Genomic DNA, 12,756 nt, shown 5'->3' on the forward strand with positions numbered 1-12,756 from the left:
TGTGATCTCAACTGGAAGTTAAAAGCAGTTGTATGAAGGTGAAATGTGAATGCATAAAATGCATTGTTCTGCCAGGTTCTTTTCAAAGAGATTCCAGAGCTGGAAGTTAGATGTGGCCCAAGAAGTCAACCTGGGTGAGATGGAAGGCTTTAGATCTTTTTCTTAAAAAAGAAGAGCTTCTGTTTTAGGTCCATATCTTCACAAATCTAACTTTCCTTTTCGCAAAAACAGCTAAAATTCAAGCACTGTTTTTCCTTTCATAAAAGGACTAGACTAATAGGCATCCAAACATTGCAATTTCGTTAGTCAGCAATTATAATGAATTTGCTTTATAGCCTGTTTGCTGCTTTTAAATTTGGCCATGTGGGCTTTAAATTCAACATATTTTTGTTCTCTTTATTGTTATTCTCTGCAGAGTATTACCCAAACTGTGAAGTCGTGTTTATGGGGATGGCAAATATTCATTCAATTCGGAGGAGTTTTCAGTCTCTGCGGTTGCTGTGCACACAGATGCCAGATCCGGGAAAGTAAGACCTTGGCCTTGGCTTTCATTTTTGCATTGCCCCCCCCCAGTCCCCCCCTCCCGCTTTTTAAATGAGTTTGGAGGTGTCTTTTCTTCTGTTTCTTGGTACACTTCAGTTTTACTTTTAGTCCCTGTGGGCCTTCTCCTTTCTGTGTTAGGAGCACAGTAGCACAAAGGAGATGCTGGGAGAAAAATCTAGCCCTTTGAAAGGTTTAAAGATGGGGAGCACAAAACAGATCTCAGTCCTCAGAAGCCCTACCTTCTTGTTTTTCCTGGGACCTCTTCTCTTCTACATTGTTTTTGGCTCATTTTTAATCCTTTGGTTTTTGATGTCCTGTAGGTGACACTTACCTGCTGTGAACTGGGTGGGACGTTTTACTTGAAAGTCAAAATTTATTCATCATGTTGTAAAAAAGGGTTAAACTTTCTTTAAACTTGCCATTCAGTGAATTCCTTTTACATTGGCTTCTGATTCCTAAACTACCCCCTCTTATTTATTAAGAACATTACCACATTTTTATTGCTTACTAAAAAATGAATGGCTGGCATTTGTAGTGAGATAGGTGAAGTAACACTCCTTCCCCCTAAGGGAACTGGTTGTATACAAGGTAAATTAGCAGGAATGGTCTGTGAAACAAATATGGACAGATAAATATTTAAGAGCCCCTGTTTTACTCTTTCAGGAAGCCAGAAATGGTGCCAGAGAAGACAGAATTTTCTCTTTTCTGGTGTTTGTACTGGAGCCCATAGCTTTTTCCCTGGGTTCTATTCAGTAGCTCTGATCACATCAAGTTTTGAAGAATTCCCTGATTGATTCAATCAGATGGCTGCCTGAATCACTTGTACTAACTCCTGGTAGTAAGTGATTAGATTCATCACAGTTGGAATCAGCCCAGAGAGTGAAGCAGTTGTCTTTGGGGAAAAGGCCTGACCAAAGAATGAGCTTGCTGCTCTGCTTTGGGGATTAGCAAATTGTATCTGCTACGCATTTACAGAAACCAGCCAGTAGTGTGCTCTCTTCCACAAAGGTGGGGTGTAGAAGGAGCCTGGCTAAGGTCTCAGAAGATCTGCTACTAATTGTGTGACTTTGGCCAAGGGGCTTAATTACTCTGGATATCAGTTTTCCTATTTATAAAATGATGAAAGGGATAGAATCAGTACTACCTGATCACAAATATCTTCCATATATTAAAATTTTTTCTTAAAAAAGCTCTTTTTTTTTTTTTAAAGATTTTATTTGACAGAGACACAGCGAGAGAGGGAACACAAGCAGGCGGAGTGGGAAAGGGAGAAGCAGGCTTCCTGCCAAGCAGGGAGCCCAATGTGGGGCTCAATCCCAGGACCCTGGGATCATGACCTGAGCCGAAGGCAGACGCTTAACGACTGAGCCACCCAGGCGCCCCAAAAAGCTCTTTTTTAAATCCAGAGTCAGAAAGATGTAATTGACCCTCACCTGGTCCACATGAATGTCTGGGATTTTATTAAGGAAAAAGGTAATGCTTTGCCTCTATTTGGCAGCAAATCATAAGGCAGTACTGAAGCCTTCCTTGTGAGTCAAAGGAAGCCCTGGTAGTGATGATATCAGCTATAATCAAGCCTCTCAACACTTGCTTGAGGCTGTGGAACCACAAATCCGATCACATTTTGGAGAAATCAGAGCTTTTGGGGGTGGGCATGTAGGGAGTGGAATCCATGACAGGGCACAAGAAACAAAATAACACAGTAAAAAAACAAGCATGATTAGGGCGCCTGGGTGGCTCAGTCGTTAAGTGTCTGCCTTCGGCTCAGGTCATGATCCCCGGGTCCTGGGATCGAGTCCCCCATTGGGCTCCCTGCTCAGTGGGAAGCCTGCTTCTCCCTCTCCCACTCCCCCTGCTTGTGTTCCCTCTCTCACTCTCTCTGTCAAATAAATAAAAATCTTCAAAAAAAACCCAGCAAAGGGCGCCTGGGTGGCTCAGTCGTTAAGCATCTGCCTTCAGCTCAGGTCATGATCCCCGGGATCGAGTCCCACATCGGGCTCCCTGCTCAGCAGGAAGCCTGCTTCTCCCTCTCCCACTCCCCCTGCTTGTGTTCCTGCTCTCGCTGTCTCTCTCTGTCAAATAAATAAAATCTTTAAAAAATTAAAAAAAATTAAAAAAAAAAAAAACCCCAGCATGATCAGCTTGTGATTACTTCAAGGGGTAATTCTTGGGATCTGATACTTCCTAAAGGTCTTTTCGAAAAAAGGTTCTTCTGGATCCCTGCTGAATCCAGTCTATGTTAAGTCCAATAACACCATGTAGCGACTGGTATACTAATTTATATGAGTCTTCAGGCATTAGCTTGGGCTCAGTTTTAGTCCATAGAAATTTAAGACTTTAGTGGTAGGTGTTAGGGTGTGTGGAGCAGGTGCTGTTGTCTGCACTATTCTTGATTGTGGCATCTGGCTTACATCTCCTTATAGGCATGTTTGTGTGAGTTTTCTATACTTTTTTTTTTTTTTAGAACTTGTAGGGCGTCGTTGCTGATCATTAAATATAAGTACCTTCTGTTTTACAATGTCGTAAGTGGCTTCATTTCCTTCAGAAGACTCCAGAAAGAACTGCTTATACTGGATATATAACTACCATGGACTGAAAAATACTAGATATTGTCAGAAACTAGCCATAAGATTTTTGGAACAAAAATTCTATTAATTACTGTCCTATTTCTAAAGCTGTCTTCTATTGCATAATAGGGCTGAAAGCCTCATCTTTGTACATGCTTTATAAAGACAGAGATTTGTTTGTTTTGGCAGTGTTTTATTTGGAGGGAAAGATCTTTGGGACTTGCTTTTTAATTTCACGGGTATTTGGCATGATGCAGTAAATCATAAAAATCAGCATTTCCTTATCCCCTTCTGTTTTTGTAGTTGGCTGTCAGCTCTTGAAAGCACAAAATGGCTCCATCACCTGTCTGTGCTTCTGAAGTCGGCACTTCTGGTAGTGCACGCTGTGGATCGTGACCAGCGGCCGGTATTAGCACACTGCTCAGATGGCTGGGATCGCACTCCCCAGATTGTGGCATTGGCTAAGCTCTTGCTGGATCCGTATTACCGAACCATAGAGGTGGGTGGATCGAAAGAGTAGGATTTGGTACATCAGTATGAGTGGGAGAAACCCTGGAGGGTTTTATGATCAGTTTTGGTCTTGGTGGTTAGGCCTAAGGAAAGTGAAATTTGTTTTAAAACCCTTGCTCCTTTACCTTGAGCTAAATTGTGGTGTTGCCTCCCATAGTTCCTGTGCCTTTTAAAATGGAGCAGAGTGTGTATAACAAGGTATTGAGAAATACAGACATGTTTTCCTTTGCAGTTTATCTACTTGGAAAAGTTTTGGCTACCCCAGGAAAATGGGGCTACTATAGAAGGATCTTGGCATGCTCATTATGATAATGGGTCGGGATATCACTTACAGTGTTCTGTGGAGACAGAGCTCTACTCTGAAAGAACCACATGTTGGGTTAAAGATGTAAGAAAAGCCATAAAGGTGCCCTAAAATATGTAAATCTGGGGGTAGGGAAAGCTATTAGAAATAAGACTTTGTAAGTATAACACGAAATACAGAAATAAAATAAAAATAAAATAATTAAAAATAAAGAAATTTAGAAAAAATGTGGCTTTTATACTGTATAGTGAATGAAAGTATGGATTCAGGAAAGGCTTAGATAAATGCTTAGTACCCTTTTGATGATTATGGAATGGAGTTGAGGGAAGTGGGAAATTGCCCTGAGCTCCATTCCATGGAGCCCTTGGCTGTGGGGCCGGGTCAGGGCCTCCTGTTGGGCTTACTGGGAGTTTGCTAAAAGGGATTATTGCTGTTAGTCCTGACAGGCTCAGAGCTGTCATAGTCTCCAAGTACGAATGGTCTCTCCTGGGTGTTTCCCTGCAGGGTTTCCAGGTCCTCGTGGAGATGGAGTGGCTGGATTTTGGCCACAAGTTTGCCGACCGGTGTGGTCATGGGGAGAACTCCGATGATCTGAACGAGCGCTGCCCAGTGTTTCTGCAGTGGCTTGACTGTGTTCATCAGCTTCAGAGGCAATTTCCTTGCTCTTTTGAGTTCAATGAAGCATTCCTTGTGAGTTTGGGCTTGTAATTCTTCATTTTGGGGACCTTCTAAAATTGTGGGGGTATTAATGCAAATGTTAGTGGGCTAGTTTTCATGTGAAACTATGGATTCTTTTTAGAATTTAATAAGGAGCCATTCTTTGTCCCAGTTTTAATTAAAAACACTAAGAAGTGTGTTTATTCAGTGAATGTAGGTGTGTTAGGTTTGCATAAAGTCTTTGAGTTGTTTTAAACTTAGTTTTTTATTTTATTTATTTTTTTAAGATTTTATTTATTTATTTGACAGAGAGACACAGCGAGAGAGGGAACACAAACGGGGAGCGGGAGAGGGAGAAGCAGGCTTCCCACTGAGCAGGGAGCCCGATGCGGGGCCCGATCCCAGGATCCTGGGATCATGACCTGAGCCGAAGGCAGACGCTTAATGACTGAGCCACCCAGGCACCCCAAAAAGTTTTTTTTTTTTTAATTGAGGTATAATTGACAATATAACATTAGTTTCAGGTATACAACATAATAATTATACTGTTTGTGTATATTGTGAAATAATCACAATAAGTAATTAACATCCATTGCCACACAAATTTTTTTTTTCTTGTGAGAACTTTTAAGAGCTACTCTTTTAGCAACTTTCAGATATGCAATAGAGTATTATTTTTTTCTCAAGATTTTATTTATTTATTTGAGAGAGAGAGAATGAGAGACAGAGAGCACGAGAGGGAAGAGGGCAGGGGGGGGAAGCAGACCCCCCGCTGAGCAGGGAGCCCGATGCGGGACTCGATCCCGGGACTCCAGGATCATGACCTGAGCCGAAGGCAGTCGCTTAACCGACTGAGCCACCCAGGCGCCCTGCAATAGAGTATTATTAACTATATTCACCATCCTGTACATTACATCCCCAGGACTGACTTATTTTATAGCTGGAGGTTTGTATCTTTGACTGTCTTCATTTTACTCTCTGGCACTGTTTCATCACACCTTTCTTGAAACCCTTTCTTCATTTGGCCCCCAGCACAAATTCTGCCTTCCTTCTCTGCCTCACTAGCTGGTCTTTTTTGTCTCCTGGGCTGCTGCTTGATACCTTCCCAGTGCTGAATGTTGGAATGCTCCAGGACTCAGCCTCCAGTGTGCTTCTGTAGCTTACTGCCTCTCTGGGGATTTCATCTAGTCCGATGGCTCTGCTTGCTGTCCGTGATCCTCACATTTGTAATTCCGTCTTCAGCTCAGATCTCTCCACTTAACTCCAGACTCACATACCCAACTGTGACTGCTCAGTATCTCCACGTGGATGTCCTCATGGTATTTCACACTTGTTCAAAACTTGGTTCTTGATTTCTACATCTCCCCACCCCAAAATATGATCTTCCAGAAGTTGTCAGCCTCACCAGGTGGCAACTCAATCCTTCCATTTATTTAGGGCAGAAACTTATATGGCCTGCCCAACTCTCATCCTCCCCCTTTCACACTCCACGTTCAGTCTGTCAGCAGATTCTGCAGCTTTGCTTCCAAAATCTATCTAAAACCTGATTACTTCCTGCTGTCGCCACTGTTCCCACACTGGTCCAAGGTAGCACCATCTCCTGCCCCAAGAGTCAACCCAGCAACTAGAGGGATCATTTTTTTAAAAAGATTTATCCATTCATTTATTTTAGAGAGAGCACACAAGCAGGGGGTAGGGGGAGAGAGAGGGAGAGAATCACAAGCAGACTCCCTGCTGAGCACAGAGCCTAATGTGGGGCTTGATCTCACCACCTGAGACCATGACCTGAGCCAAAATCAAGAGCCAGCCGCTTAACCCACTGAGCCACCCAGGCGCCCCTAGAGGGATCCTTCTAAAACATGAATGAGACCGTATCATTCCCCTGCTTAAGAACCTCCAATGACTTTCCATTTCAGACAGAGTAAAAGTCAGTCCTTAAAATGGCCTGCAGAGCTGTCCTAGAGGTTACCTGTCTAGATTCATTTTCTACCATTGCTCTCTTTGTGCAATGTCCTTCAGTTACACTGGCCTCCTTCTGTTTCTTGGAAATCGCAAGCACACGCTCACCTCAAGACCACTGTGCTGGCTGGTGCCTCTGCCTGGAGCATTTCCCCCTCAGATATCTTCTTAACTTGCTCTCTCACTTCTTTCTCCTGCTGTCCTGCTCGTGCCCTGTCCCGCTCACCCTGCCTTATTGTGGTCCACAGCAGTGGCCAGCCCTCCCCCACAGCTAGAGCCAGCTCCATCAGGGCAGGAGAGTTGTCTGAGAGTTGTTGCCTATTCAGGACCCATAGAAATGTCTGGGGTATGTCAGATGCTCAGGAATGATTTGTTGAGTGAAAAGTTATTAGAGGAGTGTGCTCTCAGTTCAGACTTGCATTGTACACTGACCTGCTCTTGTACCCGGGTGATAATGATCTGTCACTCTGGAGTGTGGCTGTTAACTTAGGACTTGCCAGACTGGTTGCCAAGGAGGCCAAGAGAAATGGGGTGCCAGTGATCTGTCTTTGCTCTTTTGACTCAGGAATGCTAGTGGTTGGGGTTGGCGTTGTGAGGAGGCAGCTCTTCCGTGGCTTACTTGGTTCCCTCATCCTTATGGAGTGTGAATCCTGAGGTGCTCTCAGGGATGTTGGGGAAGTGGGGCTCAGCGGGGCTACCCTTCCCCTGGAGAACATACACGCTATGGCTGGCTTTTGGACTCCCACAGGTGAAACTGGTGCAACATACCTATTCCTGCCTGTTTGGAACATTCCTGTGCAACAACGCTAAGGAGAGAGGGGACAAGCACACTCAGGAACGGACGTGTTCTGTGTGGTCGCTGCTTCGGGCAGGCAACAAGGCGTTCAAAAACCTCCTGTACTCATCTCAGTCAGAAGCCGTATGTATCCTTCAGCCTCTCCTCTCCGACCAGCAGAAGGAATTTGGGGCTGGAGACCTATGGGCGCCGTTTTCGGTAGTGACTGTTTTCTCAAAGGCATCTCTGTTGTCTCTGGGTGGGTGGGTTCCCTTTTTTTCCATCTGTCCCAAGGAAGGCTTGTTTCCTAGTGCTGCTCTGATCTGCTTCTAACCACTTCTTGCTCAGGGTGGTTTGATTTAATACACATCTCTATTTTGCACTCCAGACACAACTCTTTGCTGGCACCTCTGTCAGAGCATAACTCACTCCTGGCATGTTCTAACAAGTGGAAGGGGAGCCTAAGTCGTCCCCTGGGTGCCCCTGCAAGCCCCCGGCACCCTTCCAGTGTCCTCAGGTGATGATATGCACTGCAGCTCCTGTCTCCAAGAGCAGAAGAGTGTGTGTGGTGTTAGCTTGTGTGTCGGGGTGATTTTCTGCCCCTGTGGAGAACTGGCAGGCCCTTTAAGACTTTTTTCTTCAAAGGGACACCTGCTGTTAAGCAGAGGAAAGGAGGCACGCACATCTGTGTTGATACATGGTGACGTCCCTTTTGTCAGAATGCATGTCAAATTCTAAAGAAGTCAAAAGGAAGTTGATCAGAGGTTATATTGCTTCACTGGACTATTAATATGCTTCTCACTACATTTAAGTAGTCAGAGGAAAGATCTACACTAACTGCTTCTCTCTTTGCTTCACTGCTGGGGAAGTCATAATACAGGAAGAAAATTCCCTTCTTTTCACATGATTAATTTAAATGATCCTATAAAGCAGGTTTGACAGTGTCTTCTGAAGCCACGTTTTTGTACCAGGAAACACAATCACCATCTAGTGGAATGACTCACCTTCGTATGAAGTAAAGGCAACAAATTAAGCGGATACGAAAGTCAGTCATTCAATAAAGGGGACCTAAGAAGTAATTAATGAGAAATAGATTAAAAAAAAAATCCTTTAGATTTTCATGCCCACAAGAGTGCAGACCTGTTGGGTGTTCCAGCTTGGTGACTGTTCTTGACCCTCATTTCCTGTTGGGACTTGTTTAAACCTGTATCCCCACTGCTCTCTCAGGTGCTGTACCCTGTGTGTCACGTGCGTAACCTGATGCTGTGGAGTGCAGTGTACCTGCCCTGCCCATCCCCATCCACCCCCGTGGACGACGGCTGTGCACCATATCCAGCCCCTGGCACCAGCCCTGATGAGCCGCCCCTGAGCCGGTGAGCCTAGGCCTCAAGTCCTGTATGGGTGTACTTCTGTGCTGGGGCACATCCAGGCATGGTTAGAGATCATGACGTTGTCCGGCTCCACAAGTCTCGCTTAGATCTCTGAGGTTTTCTCAGAGACGGTATAAGGGTTTCAGGCTTCGAGGCCGTAAGAGCCTCATTTCCTGAAGGGCGTTGGGCCCTACACTATATTGTTCTGCTGCATGCGCCGAGCGGTTTCTCAGTGATGGAGCAAACCTCTGGGTTCCTTGTGACCCTCTGGCTTGAGTTCCAGCCACTGCTCTGCTCCCGCCTTTCTGCTATCATTTGTCTTTTTGGGGTTGAAAGGCAAATGCTGTCAGATGATATAGAAAGTTCGGCTTTACCACTGGAGAATTAACTTTATTAAATTCAGACTGCTAAATACATTAATTTAAAATATTGTAATAGCAGAAAATCAGCAGTGCTACTTGCCTTTGCCACTAGTGGAGAAACAGAGCAGTGTCACGAACGTTTTTTAAACATAGCATTTACTATTTGTTTCTTTGTATATATGGACACAGGGTGGGGCAGGGCGAGTTGGGTAGGTTGAGAGGAACTTTGCCGACTAGAAGGGCCCATCCTGGAGCTTTTTGCCTTTCTGTCCGTCTGAGCCTCACTTTAAAAGATGCCAAGGCTCTTTGAGTAGCTACAGTGGACCCAATTATGAAACAACTGCCTGTTAAAACTGATTGTCTCCTGCTTTCCTCTGAACAGCCTCAGATTCTCATTTCCCTCGAACTCCTTTTGTTTAGGCTACCAAAGACTAGATCATTTGACAATCTGACTACAGCTTGCGACAACACAGTGCCTCTAGCCAGTCGGCGCAGCAGTGACCCAAGTCTGAATGAGAAGTGGCAGGAGCACAGGCGCTCACTGGAACTGAGCAGCCTGGCTGGTCCTGGGGAGGAGCCTCTTGATCCTGACAGCCTGGGGAAGCCAACCAAAGTGCTGGGCGGCGCTGAGCTGTCTGTTGCAGCTGGAGTGGCCGAGGGGCAGATGGAGAACATTTTGCAAGAGGCCACCAAAGAGGAGAGTGGGATAGAGGAGCCTGCCCATAGGGGGAGCATTGAGATGCAGGAGGTCAAAGAGGAGGCTCTTTCAGAAAAGGAGATCAGGGTGAAGACCCCTGAGGGCTCGGCCATGCTCTTTCCTCAAGAACTAGAACTGGGTGATGCTGCTCTGGCGAACCATCCAGGCACTAGCCTCTCCGTGTTCTCACGGGGTATTCCTGAGCAGCAGGGTGGGCACAGTGTTCTCCCCCATTTTCTCCAGGAGTCCCCCAGGGGAGAGGATGCCCAGGAGGTCCCTGTGGAACAGCCCCAAATAGGAGCTATTACAGAAGATAGGGAGGAAGCGTTTCTTCCAATCCCAGTAGATGCAAAAGTTGGCTATGGTACCTCACAGTCGAGTTCTCTGCTGCCCTCCCAAGTCCCATTTGAGGCCAGAGGACCAGAGACGGACAGGTCAATGGACATGTTAATAGAAGATCAAGTCAAGTCAGAAAGTGGGCCCGAAGGCCATCATAGACCTTGCCTGGTGAGTAGTGGCTGGTTCAGTGGCAAGGACATGCTTCCTCAAACCATGGAGCCGCGGCCTTCAGAGAAGAGCCCAGCTGAGAGGCCCCAGGTGGGATCTGTGGTCCATAGGACTTCCCCTGGCAGCACCCACAGCCCAGCGCATTCTCCTTGTGCCTTGCCTTTAGCCGAATGTAAAGAGGGGCTGGTGTGCAATGGCGCCCCAGAGACCGAAAATAAGGCTTTAGAGCAGCCCCCAGGGCTTAGCACCCTCCAGAAGCACCCCACCCCCAACGGGCACTGCACCAATGGGGAGGTTGGCAGGAGCAAGGACTCACTGAGCCGCCAGCTGTCCGCGACGAGCTGCGGCTCTGCCCACTTACACTCGCGGAACTTGCACCACAAGTGGCTGCACAGCCACTCGGGGAGGCCGTCTACAGCGGCCAGCCCCGAGCAGCCTTCCCGCAGCCACCTGGACGACGATGGCATGCCTGTGTACGCGGACACTATCCAGCAGCGCCTGCGTCAGATTGAGTCAGGCCACCAGCAGGAAGTGGAGACCCTGAAGAAACAGGTTCAGGAGCTGAGGAGTCGCCTGGAGAGCCAGTACCTGACCAGCTCCCTCCGTTTCAATGGGGACTTCGGGGATGAAGTGGTGAGTAGCCCGCAGCTGCCCAAGGAGAGGGCACACTGAGGCGGGCGCTCTTTGTGCCAGTGCACGGTGATTGGTACAGATTTCTAGAAGAATTGGAAAGGTCCAGAGTAGTCCTGTTGAGAGGCTGGAGCTCAGCCTCCGCCATGTGGATGGCAGTCTGCCTGGTGGTCTTTCCCGCCTTGCTTACGTGCCACAGGTGTCCTGTTGAGGCAGTTAGAATAAGGAAGAGAGCACTCAGTATGTGGTCGGTCAGATCTCTTTGGAGAGAGGATCATGTTTTAAGAAAGGGCATGAGCTCCTGGGCAGAATGACATTAGAGCAATGTCAAATATTCCTGTCAAATTGTAATGCCTGTCCTACCCCAGTAGCTAGTAAACTGTGAGCCTGCCCCCATGCCCCAAACACAGGCTGTAGCTGTGAAAGTTTAGTTTAACAAATGTTTGTACCTGCCCTATGGCGGCTGATGGCAGAAGAAACGGGGAGAAGGGATTGGTTTCTGGCACTGTGGAGGAGTTAGCACTCATGGGGCCCGGTGACTGGAAGTGAGGCTACGTGAGGGGGAGGTTCTCAGGGAGATGCTCTCCTCGCTCACTGGGTCTGACTTGATGTGTTCCGAGTACAAGCGGGAGCCTGGCTCTGAAGCAGTCAGTGTACCTGAAAGGCGGGTTCATCCAACGACTTTCAATTCAAACTGACTTCTCGGTATTTCCTTCATACTAATGGTGGTTTCTCATTTTCCCAAAGAGTCCTTCAGGGAAAGGAGGACGTGCCCAAAGCACTCAGTTCGCACACGCAGATGTAAGTGGCAGGGCTGGAGCAACAGACTCACTGGAACAGCTGACATTCAGTTCACACGCCTTCCTGGTCATTTCTGCCCCACTCACTTCCTGGAACCCAAGGCCCATCTTTTCCCTGCAGTCACTGCACACAGCCTTAGACCTGTGCATCTCTCTTCCACCTGAGTTCAACCCTGTCTCTGCACCTGCTCAACCCGTTTCTTGATGGCTCAGGCACCAACAGATCTGGCAGCCCTAATACTCAGGCCCGCCTGAAGTCCCCAGTGCTCTCTTCTTTACCAAGCCCTTTCTTCTCCTGGGAGGAGCCAGGTTCATTCTGTTCAGCTCTGTTTGTTTGCCAACAGACTTCAATCCCCGACTCGGAAAGCAATCTGGATCAGAACTGTTTGTCTCGCTGCAGCACAGAGATTTTCTCTGAAGCCAGCTGGGAGCAGGTGGATAAACAGGACACGGAGGTACAGGCTCAGCCCCTGTTCTGAGTGCCGTCCATGCAACTGTTCTATGGTTCTTCTCCACCCCGATCCCTGTCCCATGCACCTGGCCAAGGAATAACCTCATAGCACACTTAGCCTTGAGCCTCTGTGAATCCCCATCAAGCCTAGAATTTCTGAGCCAGGGAGACTCAGCAAGCTGGTCCTCTCTCCTCCTTGCCTCTGTGAACTGGAGCCTTGCCGGCTCTCATAGCGACCCACGGTGCTGCTGCCTGATACTTTATCTCAGGGGAGTTTGGAGTCCCCTCTAGGGGAACGATTTGGACGCCTTTCTTGTATTGCTGACATCAACCTGCTGGGCTGCTGCCACCGGAGCCAGTATGGTCCTTGTGACTCTTGCTGCCCCCAGCACGGCTCTGCTGGCTCCAGCTGCATGGCCCATCTCCCGTTACTGACCTGGCCCCTTCTGTTTTACAGATGACTCGCTGGCTCCCGGACCACCTGGCCGCCCACTGCTATGCGTGCGACAGCGCCTTCTGGCTCGCCAGCAGGAAGCACCACTGCAGGTGCCGCTCGAGGGTGTGGTGGGGTGGGGTGGGCCAGGGTTTGGAGGCTGAGATTTGGCCCACAGGGCCTGCAGCTTG

General features: G+C 47.6%; 1 protein-coding gene and 1 long non-coding RNA gene across 21 annotated transcripts in view; one reads left to right on the plus strand and one right to left on the minus strand.

The window, feature by feature from the left end:
* MTMR3 (myotubularin related protein 3) overlaps nt 1–12,756 on the plus strand; it is a 141,879-nt gene that overhangs the window by 124,246 nt on the left and 4,877 nt on the right. For 12 of the 20 annotated variants that reach the window (XM_064578656.1, XM_064578649.1, XM_064578663.1 and 9 more), the window contains 9 exons: nt 416–527; nt 3,414–3,609; nt 4,429–4,614; nt 7,289–7,459; nt 8,543–8,688; nt 9,468–10,884; nt 11,629–11,682; nt 12,026–12,136; nt 12,590–12,678. In XM_064578656.1, coding sequence (XP_064434726.1) covers nt 416–527; nt 3,414–3,609; nt 4,429–4,614; nt 7,289–7,459; nt 8,543–8,688; nt 9,468–10,884; nt 11,629–11,682; nt 12,026–12,136; nt 12,590–12,678 — 2,482 coding nt within the window. The remainder of the gene's footprint in view (nt 1–415; nt 528–3,413; nt 3,610–4,428; nt 4,615–7,288; nt 7,460–8,542; nt 8,689–9,467; nt 10,885–11,628; nt 11,683–12,025; nt 12,137–12,589; nt 12,679–12,756) is intronic. The other 8 variants (XM_064578667.1, XM_064578659.1, XM_064578660.1 and 5 more) reach the window with 2 other exon arrangements.
* The window catches only part of LOC129046200 (uncharacterized), a 102,634-nt gene that overhangs the window by 6,822 nt on the left and 83,056 nt on the right, over nt 1–12,756 (minus strand). The window lies entirely within an intron of this gene.

Source organism: Mirounga angustirostris, unplaced genomic scaffold, assembly GCF_029215605.1.
Source record: "Mirounga angustirostris isolate CCGP_5_RB_7025 unplaced genomic scaffold, mMirAng1.0.hap1 SCAF_14, whole genome shotgun sequence".
NCBI lineage: Eukaryota > Metazoa > Chordata > Mammalia > Carnivora > Phocidae > Mirounga > Mirounga angustirostris.